The sequence below is a fragment of the Nelusetta ayraudi genome, unplaced genomic scaffold, assembly GCF_046127955.1.
Source record: "Nelusetta ayraudi isolate G7.1 ecotype Tasmania unplaced genomic scaffold, CSIRO-AGI_Nayr_v1 ptg000033l, whole genome shotgun sequence".
In the NCBI taxonomy this organism is placed as follows: domain Eukaryota; kingdom Metazoa; phylum Chordata; class Actinopteri; order Tetraodontiformes; family Monacanthidae; genus Nelusetta; species Nelusetta ayraudi.
Genome location: NW_027466083.1, coordinates 7,832,619 through 7,850,000, shown reverse-complemented (window position 1 = coordinate 7,850,000; position 17,382 = coordinate 7,832,619). Strand labels below are relative to the sequence as shown.

General features: G+C 46.9%; 1 protein-coding gene across 1 annotated transcript in view; it reads left to right on the top strand.

Annotated features, from left to right (window-relative positions):
- fstl4 (follistatin-like 4) overlaps positions 1–17,382 on the top strand; it is a 128,065-nt gene that overhangs the window by 54,238 nt on the left and 56,445 nt on the right. The window contains exon 4 of the mRNA XM_076032115.1: positions 1,913–2,158. Within this exon, the coding sequence (XP_075888230.1) occupies positions 1,913–2,158 (246 nt within the window). The remainder of the gene's footprint in view (positions 1–1,912; positions 2,159–17,382) is intronic.

Sequence of the window (17,382 nt, the reverse complement as noted above, 5' to 3'; positions counted from 1 at the left end):
GTTTCCCCGTTGCTGCCGTTGTGTATGGCTCGTGTACTCTTTTCTCCACACAACAAACGGGGAAAAGGGCAACACGGCCACCAGTGGGAAGGCTGGGCCGGAAACCGTTCTTAGCTAAGCGCTTAATCTCCCACGCCGGGAGAATACAAACCATCTTCTAAACGTCCCCGACCTTGACACGAGTTGCAAGGTCACTGGGGAGCTGGCTTACTTTGCATTTCCCACAGATGCTTTCGGCGAGACACGCAGAACAATTAGTAAACTGAGGAGGAGGAATGAGTCTCACTGCATTCCCCACTTTTCGCGACCAACTTCCGTATCCGTGTGAGAAGGAGCCCACAGACACTGTTTCTGAAAGGCAGGCGTAACTTGGAAGCTGACTGACTGGGAAAGACTGTCTGCTGCATAGCACATTCATTTCAATATTTAACTCGAAAGAAGACGTTTGTCGTGGCAGAAGCTCAAAATTCTCCAAAACTTCAGTGGATCAGTTCTTCTTCTGCCCCTCTGGTGGGGATCAAAACGTCTTTTTTAGGTTTGGTGCTTCCATTAATAGCAACTTCAGTCTCGACTTATTACTTGAAATTTTCCTCAAGTCATGTTTCAGTGTTGCTGTGGCAACATCCGCACCTTCGTCTTAAGCAGCGGTATAGGTGTTTACAACTCTGACTAGCGTCTTTTTCTTCTTCTGGTCTTTGTGGATTTTGAGAGTCCTCCTTCTTTACGCTTCTTTATCTGTAAGGGAAGCTGGTGAGTTTTGCAATCCAGGGAAATCTTATGATCCTTTCCGTTGAAGTTTTTGCAAGATAGACGCGCAGAGTTTTAATCTGAGCCCGCCCCCCTGAGCGAGGACTCATAGAGTCATTCCCAGTCAAATAACATGCAGCTTAAACATTAGCAAAATAGTTTTTCTTAATTAAATTGTTTATGTTTGCAAGAATGTGACTCTATACCCTCCTGAATACTGGCATTTCACATTCTGTGGAAGCGTGTGTGTGTGTGTGTGTGTGTGTGTATGTGTGCGCACGTGTGTGTGTGTGAGACCATGATGGAGTGCTTATGTGCCTCTGCGCTTCAGCCCTGAAATCGCCTTTATGTAATTAAGGGACTTTTGTCCTCCAACAACAGCGCATTACCTCTTTTACTGAATACGCCGAGAGTTGAGATATGATTATACTCCGGCAAATTCAATTTCTGTTTTCAGCACTGATTATAAAAGGCAGAGATTGGCTTTCTTTTCTTTTGAGCCACGGCTTTAGCCACAGCCCGACGAGGGATAACAGTCGCCTGCCTTTGGGGGGGGCGTCTGTTGGTTTGTGCGTGATGGTAAAACACTCTGCTCCTCCTGAAGTCAAACCATCCAGCATTAGGCTAATGATTTCATTTTCACCGTTTTAGAGTCTTGTTTTCCTCCCCGCAAGCTCGCCTCTTATTTCTCCCCTTGTTTCCATGGCAAAAATATTTCAGCCTGTTAAGATCAAAGCTAATGGGGAAAGAGAGGAAACACAGGCGTTTTTTTTAAAAAAAAAGAAGGAGCAGCTTTAAAAGTCGGCTGAGCCAATTAAGGCTGATTTAGAAAAATAAAAAAAAAGCCAGAAAATAAAAAGGTTTTATTCTTTGATGTCCCAAGACTGTATTTTTTAAAGCGTCTGTTCAAAAATGTTCTTTAAACAGTGAAGCCTGCAAGTGAACTGAGGAAAGTCAACTGTTTAACTGCCTTTATATTGGCCCTTGGTGATGTCACATGGGGGCTGGTACCTGGTGTTAGTGAGGCTCAGATGGTTGGATACACGGTCAAACATCCTGTTCATTTATTTAGTAATATTGGGGTGTAGTAAAAAAACAAAAAAAAACAACACTTTTTCTGTTTAAGTCTCCTAAACTTACCTGTTTTTTTCTTTTTTTTGTCCAGCGGCTGTCCCCGACCCGGACGAAGACCCCTGTCGGAGGACCTACTGTGGGCGGGGTCGACAGTGCGTGCTGATGGCGGGGACCGGCCGTGCCGAGTGCGTGTGCCAGGAGAAGTGCCGGCCCTCCTTCGTGCCGGTGTGCGGCTCCGACGGCAGGTTCTACGAGAACCACTGCGAGGTCTACCGCACCGCCTGCCTGGAGAGGAGGCGGATCTACGTGGTGCACAGCAAGGACTGCTTCTTCAAAGGTAACCCGCCGCCCTCGGCCCTCCTCCGCTCACACTGCTTGGAGTTCAGTCAGCTAAAGTGGAAGCTGCCCGTTAAATGTCGTGTTGTTCTGTTTTCTCCATGGTTGGTGGATGTCAGGCTTGTTGTGGGGCTGATGCAGTTGTTGTTGAGAAAAGGTACTAATGATCGCTTTTCTGGTGTTTTAGTACAATACTAGTTAAAGGCGGTATATGTGACATTCTAGCGCGCAAGACATTTAAATGGGCATGAACCTCCTCTTCCCAGCGGCCCTCTTCAAACAACAAGTAGCAACGAATGGGGAACACGCTCAGCGCTAGTGGTAGCATAGAAAAAAATTACAAGTAAACAAAATTGTACAGACGAAATGGCAACAGGCCTCTGCCTGCAACATCACGCACTTACTTCATCACTTGGTATCGTTCACGAAACAGCCGGTGGTCCAATTATGTCAATTAAATCCTTGGCCACTGCAGGGAGCCGGTTTGTTTTGACACACGTGCTGCACGTGCAGCATGGCAGCAAAAAATCTTCAGAAACTACATAAAACCCAGCTCTGAGTGAGGAGCAGTTTGTCTACTCCTACTTTATCCAGGAAGATGGTTTATTTGTCGTCCGGTAATCAAAGTTGTTGTCCAGGCTTTGCTGTTCGACTGGGAAACGATTGTACCGGTGCTTTTTTCCAATTGTTTCCCCGACAACCACAGTGCTTTCACTTCACTGCAAACTACTTGGCAGCTTCTAATGCGCTGCAGTCGTTACCTTTAAGTTATTCAATCTGTTGAAATAATGATAGTTTAAATCTGAGGGTAAATGGACATCGTTGTCAGGCTCCCAGGCTGCTGTCCAATGAAATAATGCACTGATTTATAAACCCCACGGTGGTTATATTCATTTATAGATACAATATGTCTCGATATACCTTTAGTGTCTGAGTCACTCTCCCGACCCTTCCACTGCCCTGAGTGGATCAATATGCTGGGCACTCACAAATTAACGCGAGGTTACTGTAGATCACCTGGACCCAATTGTAAATCAATTAAATGTTCACTTCGTGTCTATCGCTCATTAGCCAAAGTGCTCGCTCAGCAGGAACAGCCGGTGTTAACACCCAACACACGGCCCCGGCCCCCTTTACCGCGACTTTGATGTCAAGGTCACGCAGGCCGGTGAAGGCTTTCACTAATTCTAAACGCTTGCAAACCAACTATTTACTTCTATTTTTTTTTTCTGTGATTTTGCAGCCTACCTGTTGGCAACCCCCACATCCCCCCAAGTCAGACTAGCATTCGATGTCTTAATAATCCCTGAGAGTGTGGATGCAAAAATAGAGCTGTGGTAATTTAGGATGCAGAGGTTTACTGTCACCATCAGCGGTGGCGGTGCACACACACACAAACATGGAAACACGGCAGCGCAGCTAGTCATATCGCATTAGAGGGGAAAACTATCCCTGGCAGTCCTCGGCATGCATCGCTGATCCACATTAGGGCCGTTCATTTGGCGCATTAGGCTTCAACTTGAGACGGCTGACTTCAAATTAGCAAGCAACGTAGAACTGGGACGAGGAGGAGTCGCACCGGGTTGGGCATTTGCGTCACTGCGAGCCTGCTAGCGCTCAGCGGTTTTGTTCGCTCGCTCGGTCATCTTCTCTGGTTTACTTTTGATGTTGACGTGTTGATATTTGAACTCCGCATATGCAGACTCACTGAACCTACATGACTTTGATGCTTGGTCTTTCAGACTAATTAGGAAGGCAAAGCCGATTGACGCGTCTTAGAAATAGTTGCTATTTCTATTCCACTTTCAGAGTTGTTTTTTTCAGGCCAGTACTGCAGATTAAATTGGGTTGTTTTTTTCACCTGTTTTTATTTTCAGCTGGAGATTCTTATGAGCCTCTAAGTTTTAAAAACAGAATAACAAAAGCAATCCTTCCCCTGATTCCTTAAGACCACATGTTAAGCCACACGGATAAAAAATCTTCTATTCAAAGAATCTCCCCTCTCAGGTTCAAGGCAGCGGTCGAAGCTGCCACCCTTCACTAGCAGAACGTGAATTACTGTGATCGAGCATGAGCCAACAGTCAGCGCTCCTCTCTCTGGGTGCAGCAGGAAAGACGAGGACGTGTGTTTTTGTCAGGCCTCCTGCCAGCAGCTGCGATTTAGGGGCTTGTTTCTTCACAAAGGTTGCTCTGGTTTTTGACAACACAAAGACTCTTCGCTGGACATTCAGAGCATCCATCGCTCGCGCTGTCGGTGTATAAGGTGTTGGTTCATTGAACGTCTTCTTCTTTTTGGCTTCTTGATTCCAAGTTGTTAGACAAAGGCTTGGGAGCCAATGAAATGACTGATCAACGTGTTAAAGCCAAACATATTATGTTGTACATGCAGTTTTCATTATGGAAAAATGGCAGGAGACGATGGAAAAGAAACTGCTTTAATTCAGCGTTGACAGTGACTGTCAAACTAATCTCGGCGCTCTTCCAGACAGATGTCAATGAACCAGCTCCCATCCAAATCATATTCAAATCCCTCCCATGTTTAGCGCCACTTCTCCCAGTGCCAGGTGTTCTTGCATACAGATTTGATATATAATAAAAAAAAAAAACTCAACATAATAGCCTTAATATGCACATGACACTCTTAAGAGATGGGAACACCCAGCCGCAGAGCTGTTGGTTTGGAAGCTTCTGGATGGGGCTCTTTGTCACCCGCTCCTCCAAATCGACAATACAAATGGCCCACAATTGATTTGACGGCCGTTGTTGTTGAACTCAAATTAGCATGACAGTCACAGGAGAATAAAGCACCTAACACAGCACACAAAAAAAGAGTTAAATATCTAAATTGTGCATGAGAGGTAATACAAAAACAGGATTATGTGTTTTTCCTCCTCTGTTACGGCTCCTTTTTCCCGATACCTTTTCTTTTTCACCACAGTGCCTTCGGGATTAGCTAGCTAGCTCGGGATATCTTCCTCCACACACGTCAGACCTCCTCTGTAATTGTTCAGTTGACAAACTGCTTTTGCTGGAGCTCGGAGTCGTTTGACCCAAAATGGCTTCTTTGGCAAAGGGGGCGTCGGCAATAAAAGCGACACGCCAGCCGCACTCCTACCTAATAACCCATATGGATCGTCATCTCCAGAGTCATAAAACACATTTCCTTGAGGATATTGTCTGGGTCCCTCCTCCCTCCCTCCCTCCCTCCCTCGACCACCTCAACTTTGTGAAAAAAAAGCAGCGCTCCTCCAAAAAGGACCAAAGGGACGTTGAAATGACAAAAAAGCCTTTCATGAAGACATGAGTGGCGTCAGTCATCCACTACGTCATGTTTTCATTCCGTGTTTTTTTTTCTCCCCATTTTCATCGCCAATGATCTCTAGCTGTGTGTTCACACTGGTCACTCCAGACCTCGACCAATCACTTGCTAATCCCTTTAAATCAGCCGCAGAGAGAAAAAAAGCATCCTCGGCGTCATCGGCCCCTTTCCGACCTTTTGCTTTGATAGCGGCGCCGTTAAAGATGAGCCGGAGCCGTTAAATAAGGGGCTTTCATCTTCTTGATGGGTCGGAGGCTTTGACTGAAGAGGCGCCTGTCGCTGCCGATGTCAAACCCGGGCATTCCAGAGGCCAAAGGGGGAGGGGGACGGGGGGGGGGGTCTGAGATGTTGCCGTGTTCCAGCGTCGCACTCACGCAGCGCCCACTTTATTAGGGAACATGTCTTGGTGCTTGTTTACACAAGCAACCCGCTGGCCATTCAAATGGCAGCAGACACAAACGCACACACAGGCTCGGCGGTGGCACCTTTATTGGTCATCTTATTAACGCTCGACTCGTCCCCGTCCTTCCGTCCCGCCCTCAATTCACCTTAAATGGTCACATGACTCCCTGGCGAGACATCACCCCCCCCCGTCCCCGTCCCCCACACGGATTCATCACGGTGGGAATGTTTGTGCGGGAAAAGGATGCCGTGTCCCAGATAGAGGTGTCCCCTGCTCCCACTCGGCTCACAAACATCCGTCTCCCTCCTGAAAGGAGGTTTTTTTTGGTCGTCATCAGGGGTTCTGCTGCGCCGGAGGAGCAGCTTTTACATCAGGCAGGGCAGTCGAACAGGGCGAATGGGTGACGTCAAGGAGGAGGGAAGGAGGGATTTTTATATATATATATATATATATATATATATATATATATATATATATATATATATATTTTATGCTGTTCTTTTTTTAACACAGAAAAAAAAACCTTTTCTTCAGTGGTTAAGTGATTTATTGTCCACGCCATAAACTTCTTCATCATTTGATCAATATTTTCTATTTTGTCTGCTGCTTTAAAAAAACAAACAAAAAAAACAATCCCTTTGCAATTCAAATCCACACGATTGTCCCAGAGTTTGTCTTCCGTTTGTCTCGACTTGTGGAGAAAACATTGAAAAAGTTTTCAGAGTCATTATAACAGAATTTATTAGGGGAACTCGGATCCCAGTTGTTTTCTCCCTTTTACTTCTGATTTTTAGGCTGAGCAAACTAAACACTGCTGATAGAATCTGACCAGACTGAGAACAGAGCACTGCTTTTATTTTCTGTTATTCAATATTTGCCCATCTCTGTCTCCATGTCATAGCCATATTGTTGTTGTCTCATCCGTCCTTTTTTTTAATGACATTATTTTTCTCCTAGCAGAATCTTAACTGGTCAAGGGAAGAAACCTAAACTCACTGAAACACAGTAAACCTACAAACGCTTCTTCTGTCTTGATCAAAACAACGCCGGAAAAAAATCTAAACATGAGAGAAAATAATCTCTTCTGAATGAAAGAACAGTGTTTACTGGTGTCTCAGAGACTTTGACACGCTCGTCATCTGCAGTCACCGAGCAGCACCGCGACGCTTCCCGAGCCTGCTGCCTGCTGCCTGCTGCCTGCTGCCTGCTGCCTGCTGGTAGCCTCTCAGCGTTTCCCAACACCAACACCAATAAACATATAAACAGACTCACAATGCCAGATCTGGATTACTACACCAAAAACTGGCTTGGAATTTACTTTCTTAACTCCACCTCCACACACACACACACACACACACACACACACACACACACACACACACACAGAGAGGCACGCAAGCACGCACCCATACACACACGCACGGCCTCCTTTCCTGCACTGTTACAGCAATTAACAGATACCTCATGAAAGCTACTCTGGCATTCTGTCTCATCTCACCGTGGGATTAACAGGTGGTGCGGCAGCGGCAGTTTTTATTTATATTTATTCATTTCAGTTGCAGCATCTCATCCACACAGTCTGCTTTCATTGCCGTTTATTCAAGCATTTATGTAAAAAACAAAAAAAAAGAAATGGAAAAAAAAAAGCCTGCTGAGCTACTGGGAATTAGATGGTGACAAATTAATACGTGAGAACCGTCATTTCTCAAATTCCTCCCCCAGTTTTTTAAGGCATACGGCTGGTTGGCTGGTTGGCTGGTTGGCTGGTTGTCTGGTTGGCTGGTTGTCCATGTGGAGCCAACTTAGAAAATATCACCCAGCAGAAATAAAAATATCGCGCAGCAAATGTGCTCGTGTCAAACTGGGGATCTGAGTTCTGGCACGAAAGCACAGACATTTCTCTTACAGCTTACACCCCCATATATATTTTCTTTTCTGGACAGCTTTTTCCTCACGGTAAAAACAAAAAAAATCCTTCTTTCCTTCTTTCATCCTGGACGGAGGCCGACTCCCTTCCCTCTGCACATCTATTTATATTTCCCTCACCGCCGCCGCCACCGCTGACTCCTTCCTCCTTCCCCTCGCACACTAGTTTCCTCTCCGCTCCGCTTTCTCCCTCACTAGGCCGCCGATGGGGTGACGGGCGGGCGGGTTGGAGTTTGAGTGACTCTGTCAAGCTTCACTCTACATTCCTCCATCTGTGTTAAATTGGTTCAGAGCTTAAGTGAGAGTGTGAGCCCGGCTAGGGGAAAAAAAGTGAGGAGGAGAGGGAGAAGGAAGAAATACAGGCATCGCCTTGGGGCAAAGTGACCCTGGATGGAGAGAAGGTGCACACACACACACACACACACACACACACACACACACACACACACACACACACACACAAACACAGAGCCTGAGACATGTGGCTGTAATCCATCAAAGACCCTAACTGCTCCAGTCTCAGCAGCACTCTTTTTTTTTTGCCAACTTGTTAATTTGGCTGCATTTTTTTTTCTTGACACCTTGTAACGTGTTGCCAATTGAGCTTCCACAACAGACCAGCGGTGCTGCCGGCTTCCTCTGCTAAACTTTGCACCTCAGTGGCCCTCACCACACACACACACACAGACACCCAGAGGTGATAAGATGGTTAATTGCGCACGTTGTGGTGTGGCTGCTCTGCGGTGAATTGCGGCGCTGAGCTGAACTGCCGGCTCGTTGTTCATATTTATTCAAGAGCAGCGTAGAATTTTAAAGCGATAGTAAAAAAAAAAAAAAAAAAAATCAGCAGCAATTTTCCTGCTGTGGGAGCAAAAGGGAGCTGGCGTCTCCGTCCCACACCTCTATATTTTCAAGAAAACACTTCGATATATCGAGTGACACCGTGACCTCGCTCTTCATTATCAGCATCTTTGCAACGCCGAGTCACTGCGTCTCCAGCCAAAGCCGCTGACGGTGGCCGGCTGCTTGGCACAGTTAATCACCCGGTGGATGGACGGATGGATGGATGGATAGATAGATAGATAGATAGATAGATAGATAGATAGATAGACAGATAGACAGACAGATAGATAGATAGATATTTCATAACTTGTGAATTTTTAATAGTAGCCATTTGTTTAAAATTTCCCATGTTGTACTCATTTTTAAAACATTTAAATTTTTTTGATCTTTTTTTTTTACTTTTCAACTTGTTTTACTTTGAAGTCCAAGCAGCTTCACGCAATTAATAAAAATTAAAAAAAAAAATCACATCATCAAGTATTTTACCAGAAAACAGAGAAAAGGGAAACTGAAGCTAACACTGGTACTTTGTTTAAAAAGGTACAAAAAAAAAAGTCGTCAAAAAAAGTGGAACCAACCTTTAATTGGGGGGGGGGGGGGGGTCATTAACCTTGGGGAACTTTGGTATTGTTCTGTGACATCACAACAGGCTAATTTTTCTAATAGGGTTTTCTCAGTTCTTGGGACCGATATATATTTCTAGGTAGAAATAAATTATTTTACGTTTCAAACCAAAACAAATCAATGGGCAAGGCCGTTAACAGAGGAGCTGGAGTTGCTGGTTGGGTGGCTTGAAGAGTCGTAGGCGTTAATAGATGTTTGTTTTTTTCTTTGCGCACGAGCCGAGAATCGACCCTGTAATTACGTTCAGCTCTGACCGTCCAATATTTGCACATTTCCTTATGAAGAGTGAAATATTTATTTTTCCGGGGAAGAGAACGTGATTCGTTAGCTGCTGAATTATTTAGGCGGCGGCGTGAGATGTTTCGCTGATGGAGAGCAAGTCACGGCGCTGGACACGGCGGGCAGTGGAGACACAGGTGCCTTCCTACAAACACTGATAGTCATTTTTTTTCTGTTTGCATCCACATTTATTTCCCCTCAACCATTCACTCAATCATTTGTTCAGGAGAGTGATTAGAGGTCCTCTGCCCTCCGAGGGGCAACTTCACACCTCGTTTGTCTTGTCTTTTGTCAAATCCACAACAGAATTAACTTTAAAAACCCAGAAACAGGCAAAGTTGTTTCCACACACACACACACACACACACACACACACACACACCTGCTGCTGAGCCATCCGTCTCCAGCCAGGCCGTTAGATGAGACTCGCTGTAGACGGCGCGGCTCGTTTGAGCGAGCGCAAAACGCGTGCGTAATTTATAGCTCAACTGGCTAATTAGCGTCATTAGCGGTCGTGGAATGCATGGCAAGCTTCCAGTGGAGCGAGGAAGGCAGCCAGTTGTTATCGCCCGCTTCCTGGTTCGCTGTCCGTGTAGAAACCCGAGGCGGCCATGCTAATCGTCTTAAGCGGCTGTTTTTAAAATATTTCCTCTCACCTCCGGTCCTCCCCCCGGTTGTGTTTCCCTCATCCTGTGTGTGCTGCTGTTACATCAGCCAACCGAGGGCGACTCTGCGGCCCCGCCGTCCAATCAGAAATCTCTTAGCCTGTGTCCGCCGTCTTAGACTCTTCCACAGCGTCGTCACAGCACAGGACGATAATTGAAATCCTGAGTGGCAGTCACTTCACTGGTAAACAAACACAGCGTACTCCAGCTCGGGTAATTGCTTTTGAAGAGCGGTGAGAGCGGAGCGGAAAATACTTATATAAATATATACACACATATATATATTGTGAACACGCTCGCGAGAGAGCGCACATGCTAAACGGGGCTTGAGGGGGGAGGTTGTCTTTGCCGTCGTGGCGGGTCGCAGCTGCTAGCACCTAGCGGGTGGCCGGGGGCGACAGAGTGGCAGGGTAACACGGCGACGCGGCGGTCGCACTCTTTCTCCCGTGACCCCCTCGCCGCTCGCAGGCAGACTTTCCCTTTCTGTCCTCTTTGGAGAGCAAACAGAGCAGCGAGCTGAACGTCCCCGCAGCTACGACCGTCGGCCTCCTCGCTCATGCCCCCGTCCCCGGAGCTTCGACCCGGCTCTCCGAGTCCTCCGCTGCTCCCCTCTCCTTTCCACTCTGTCGGCTCCACCCTCCACCCACCTTCCCACACACACACACACACACACCCTCTACAGCCCCCCCCGTCCTCTTCTTTTGTCCTCACTAGTTACTCACTCATCCGCTCCATCCCCAAGGCCTCATCCTACTTGTCCACATTCACCTTCCCTTTACCCTGACTCTCCGCCTCGCTTCTCTTTCACCAGCCGAACCTTTCCTCCCCTCTTCACGCTTTTTGGAATAATAGGCAGTTTGATCAGGAGTTGGCCAGCGAGCTAACTCCCCATCTGACTTTGGGGAGTTTTGAACCACCTTTGTGACCTTGAGTTCTGAGCGAGTGGTGAGGAACTCACTTCTTTTTGACTGACCGGAGCTCATCTGAGTCACTCGCCAAGGAGAGTCGGGAGACTTTGCTGCTTCTTCTTCTTCTTCTTCTTCTTCTTCTTCTTTTTTTTTTTAACAAAAGCAGTCAGAAAAGCAGCCGCACCACAGCAACATGTCACCCAGTCTCTTCTTTGCAGTTAGCGGACTAGCTAGTTCATGCAGTTGTGGAATCAAACTTTTTAATTTTCAGATTCCTAGTATCACTGTTCAAAAGCTCATTTCCTGTTTTCCTTTGTCCCTGCACTGTGCTCAGACAGCAGCGCTGCGTCCACCGGGGACGCCGCCACTCACGGAGTTCACAGAGACGCTTTAATTACTCAAACAGGTGCCCGGCCAGGAGAGGCGGGATTGACGCCGCAGGGCCACTCAATTAATTGAACCCCATTGTCAATAACGGGCCGCAAATCATCTCCTGGATCTCCTGCGATTTAATTTGGCAACACATGAGGATCAACAGTGTTAATTAGAGATTTACAAGGAGGGTTGGGGCATCCGCCTTGATTAATTCCCGGCATATTCCGTGAGTGATGACTCTTCTGTACACTTTCCCCGGCTCCTCGGTCCGCAGCTTGAGGTTTAAATAAGCAATTCATATCGCATTAGCAGGTAATACATTTCCCAGAGCTTTAGCGGAGCACACATACACACACACACACACACACACAAACACACACACACACACACACACACACACACACACAAACACACACGCATGATGAACTTTGCGGGACATCGGAGTGCTGCAGAGAAAAATGAGGCGGCGGCGTCCTCTGTCCTTAAGCTAATTACACGTTTCTCCTGACCTTGTTTGCGATGGCTTAACCCCGGATAATGTGCACACGCAAGCAAGCGAGCGAGCAGCCCGGTGGCGACGGCGGCGGTGGCGCTCGCCCATACATCACCGCTCGCTCGCAACGCACACATGAGTGTCGCTGGCAAAAACACATATTTGTCCAACGCGATTACCTTGAGGGCGACTTTTATAGGCGCGGTTAATCTTGCGGGCTCCATTCCACACGCCTGTGTTTTAATTCCAATTAAAGCCGAGGTGCCGACGAGCTTAATTCTCCGAACCAATTAAGCGGGAGGGAGATAAAATGCAAGAGAGCAACCTTTCATTGTCTGCAAAAAATAAATAAATAAACCCAGCCAAAAAAATAAATAAAAGGCCCGAACATCCAAACCCACTGATGAGGAGCGTGGCGGCGTGGTGGCAAGACAGCTCTGCTGACATTTGTCAGATTTATGTGTGTGGGAAGTGCAGCTCAGCCCGGCAGCCTGCAGTCCGCCTCTGAGACGCAGCAGCTTCTCTCTGTCTCTCCTCCACGCTACACAGCAGTATCCGTGGCTGTTGGCATTTAAATTGCAGATCATCATCATCATTGTTATTATTTTATTATTATAATTATAATTATTGTTATTGGGAATTTCATCCTCGGGGCGCATAAAAGGTAATCTGATTTGAACAGAATCTGTCGGACGCGAACACACAGCACAGTTTGACCTTTGAAACATGTTAAAGGTCAAAAGTGGGGCTATAGATACTGTTTTCTGAAGGTCGATCATCACGTCAGGCTGCTTCATTGGCATCGCAGATTAAAAATGACAATCTGAAAATATCCACACTACGAGACCTATAAAGCAGAACGAGGATCAGGAGGCAGCATTCTGTGAGAGAGAGAGAGAGAGGGAGAGAGAGAGAGAGAGAGGGAGAGAGAGAGAGAGAGAGAGAGAGAGACTCTTTGGTCGCTGACAAATTTTTAAGACGGCGTGATTTTGCATTGATTGAGACCTTGAACCCTCCCAAAAAATCCAATCTCCAAACTCATCTCCTCCCCCACCGGGGGAGCGCAGACAGCCTTTGACTTTGGATCTTTGATCATTTAATCCGAGCGGGGTTCTAAAGCCGCCGCCGCCGAGTGCTGCCGGACCCCCACTCGGCGAGAAGCCTGGCCTCCCGGCGCGGCCCCCTGCTGGTGTGAACCGAGGCTGCGCCGGCTGGCAGATTCAGACCTTTCACCCCTCGAGATAAAAGTGGATATTAATGTGCGGCGCCTTCATTCCCCTAAATTTTACTCTTTTTTTTTTTCTTTGGGAGGGGGCCGCGCTGTTCAAGAAAAGTGAAGCGATGGGTGTGTAACAGTGTGCTCGCTTTTAATTGAGACTGATGCAGTCCGCATGAAAGACCCTTTGAAAAAAGCGTGCGCTGATGCGGCGAGAGTTGTTGCCGTAGAGACAATCATCACATCTCGCAGTGTGTTTTTGACTCTGTCATCTACTAGCAAGCCCTGCGATGAACTGGCCACTTGTCCAGGGTGTCACCCTGCCTTCGCCCTAAGACAGCTGGGAGAGGCTCCAGCAGACCCCCGTGACCCTGAATAGGAATAAAGCGGGTATAGAAGATGAATGAATGAATGAATGAATGAATGAATGAATCTACTAGCAAATCTCTCAGTTCATCGCCTTTACTCCTCTTAGTTGTTAGGATGTTTAACAGCAGTCAGTCAATCAGTCAGTCAGTAAGACAAAATACATTTTCTGAATGAGCTTCAGAAAACTGAAGTGCACGCATGAACCTGCGTCGTGTCATTTGCACATAAATAAGTTTGATCTCTTTACATTCATGCTGATCCTTGTGATTTTACTCTTCACAGTTCTACGCATTACATCTTAAAGATCTTTGGCCGCAATTATAACACAATTGCGTCACAGCAGGGCTACAGAGCTGCGTAACACGTCCATTACATCTCATTCTAATTAGTTCCATTATTTTGCGGCGCGGTAGTAACGAGTGCCGTTCAGCATCCCGAGCTCTGTTCATTTGATGCGGAATTACGTTTGATACAATGTAAAAAAAAAAAAAAAAGAAAAATCAAGCCGCTCCTCCTGGCACTTAATCCCTCAATTGCAGCCGTGATTGTGGTTACGGTGGAAACGGCGCCGGGCGGCTTAATTGGCTGGAATTTGAGCCGCGCAGAGTTCAGGAGCAACGATGAAACGACCGCTCTTACTATGGCGGCGACGCTATCGCACAGCCACCGTGACGCTCTTTCCCACTTTGGCTTCAGTTGCCATGGGAACAGATGCAAATGACAAAAAAAAAAGAAAGAAAAACGGTGAGGAGGTGGGACGGAGGGGAAGGAACACCTTGTGTTCTCATTACTGCGAGACACAAACACTGTGCGTGGATGAAGAATTCCGGTTCCCTGGCCGGTGGACGTGGAACTGTGGGCCGAGGTGACGCTGTGTTTGCCCAATCTGACAGGACTTTATTAAAACACGCGCTCCTCTTTATTACAGCAGGGTCGCCTGAACGAGACTGCGACGTGCGCTGCCGGCTAATCCGTCTTTGTCAGTTTCCCTGACCTCCTGTGTGATGACGTGACCTTTAGCTCCAGCCTCCTGCCGCTAGTTTTGGCAGCGGCGCTGATGGAAATTAAGCCTACGGGTATTTGTTGTTTTTTTCTTAACAGATAACTGAAGATTTAGGCCAGACATAGCCGAAATCTTCACCTCATGGATCTTTCTCTTGGGCTCTAGGTTTACATTCCCTCCCTTTTGTTTTTTTTGCTTGCCGGAGCTCAGACGGAACGCTAATGCTGTAGCGTCCACAGGGACTCTGTCTCTAATCATGTTTTACGCTCCCCAAAGTCTGCATTAGAGGGGAAATAAATCTTCACGTACGGGGAAGCGGGTTTAATTTCTGAAATGGCAAAAATTACCGGATTAAACGTTGCGTTTGAAAATACCCATTTTTACCCAGGAGGGGAAGGAGGAGGAGGAGAAAAGTGTGGAATGAAAGGAGCGAGAGGGAGTGCTGACCACTCGGAAACGCAGCGGCCGCGTCCCTCTCGCCTGCTCGCTGTAGATCAAATGGATTAAATGCATCTGCAATGTAAGGATTTTTTCAGAAACACTGTGATTAGCAGTTGAAAGAGCAAAAGAGCTGCGGGCAGGGCGGAGAACTGAGTGGAGACTGGACCACATTAACCTCTTCTCTCTCCGCCATGTTCAGGCCTGGTGGATCTTAAATTACGGTTTTGTTAACTCTTTTTTCTTTATAATGAGGTTACCTGTTAGTCGGCCTCTGCAAGCTGTGTTACACCTGGCTTTGTATTAGTAATAACGTCCTGGCTGGGTAAAAAGAACAAACCCCAAAAAACGTCTATTTGATGCTAACAGCAAAAATAATGAAACTTAAAGGCCCAGTGTGTGAGAATTAGCGCCATCTAGTGAACGGTAAGTTCACTGCAGACAATGTTTTCTGACATTTCTTTGTGCCAGCTGTGCCCAGACCAGCTCTCAGGCTCCTGATAGGCAGTGGTTGCAATATTGCTCCCGCCATACAAGCGGCTCTGCAACTATAAATCCTTTCTTTCTGCCAACAAAAAGACAATTTAATTAAGACTAAAGACGGAAATGAAAAATTAACTACTTAATTAACCTTAAAACAAAAACAAATATTCATTCTTTCATCCATTTCACGCAGTGTGATTGTTCATATTTAAAATTTTATCATTTCTCTTTTTCTGGGCTAAATGTCACGGCCCCCGAGGTTTGCTGACCACCCAGTGCGGGTGAGGAATTACTGTATTTCTCACCGTGAGCCGCACAGAGTCCCAAAGCACCGTGACCTGTGACCTGTGACCTGCAGCAGGTCACATGTAAGTCCTCTGACGGAGCGACGACCCCGGGTCTCGCCGCCGCTCCCAGACTGATGTCAGAGGTGAATTATGTGAAATCTCTCAAGAGCTCAGGTGGCTTTACCTTGTCGATCTGCTCCCAGGAAGTTCTTCTTCTTCTTCTTCTTCTTCTTCTTCTTCTTCTTCTTCTTCTTCTTCTTCTTTTAAATGTAGCCCCTCCCTTGTTTTCATGTCGCTGATTCTGATTCTGATTTAGAGCAGGCTGCAGAATTTTGCTGTCACGGCCGAGTAAATCAAAGTTGGGTAACAAAGCTGCGTTGGGCTGTGGCAACCAATCGGATGGGACGGCTTTCTGTGGAAAAGCCGCACTAGCTAAACCGGCACTGCTAGTTGCGCAGTATGCTGAGGGGGCTGGACATTATTTTCATTATGAAGGTTTTATTTTGGGTGTCTGGCAAGAACTTTGTGCAGTCAGACGGCAAACTAGCCGCTTCCTAGAAGGTCTGATGTGAAGGTTATGTAATAAATGCTCGAACAACTCAATATCTGTCTTTTTATTCTCCTTTGTGACCTTTCGGATCGGGGAGAGAAAAGCTCGCTGCTTGGTGTCACATTCTGGCTTCTGGGCAGATGGGTTTGAGATCCGCAAAATTCAGCGCTGCTGGTGTGTTTGGTTGATGTTCATTTGATTGTTGTGTGTTGTTCCACCTTAGTGTTGCTTGTGCTTTGCAGGCAGATTGAGAAGGAGACAGCTGCAGGCCTGCCACTGGAAGTCGCTACACACACGCACACGCAAACACAAAATAACACGCTTGTGAGCTGCAGCAGCTTAGCGTTGATTTTGCAGCGGTCTCTGTAGCGCACGCACCTGCGCACCTAACTTGTGCTCATGCTAATCCGCACGCACGGCGAACTGTAGCGGCGTCTCGTTACACAGGCTGACAAATAGTTTTCCGCCCGGATGGTGGAAGAGGAGGAGCAGGAGGAGCAGAAGCAGACAGCGGTGGCGGTGGCATCCGCCAGAGGATGCGTGGCTCCAGGACGTCTACACAACACCGTCCCAGGTCACAGAGAACACCGCACGACTGCACAAACAGCCTCCGTTGCTGTCACTGACAGAGCGCCGGGACACTGTTTGGAAAAGCTTTGTTCTGTTCTGGATGATGCAAGGACCAGCCCGTGTGTGTGTGTGTGTGTGTGTGTGTGTGTGTGTGTGTGTGAATTATATGCCGTTGTGTTGGCACCTTGTCCACTTGTTCAGTCTTTCACGTAGCTTCATCTACATTTTGGATTTCAGCGTCAGAGTTCAGGGAAGTTGCTTTTAATCTCCCATGTTGAGGCTTGTTTTGTTGTTGTTGTTGTTGTTGTCAGCAGCAGTTTTATAAAGACTTGTTTTTAAATATCGAGTGACTTTCCAGCGGTAGCTTTTCTGTAGTTTTTCAGCTTAATCTTCAGAGCGAGTTGTTTGCTGTTTTTTTTTACATTCATTTTATCTTTATTATTTTGGTCTTTTTGTTTTGGAATGGGGGCAACA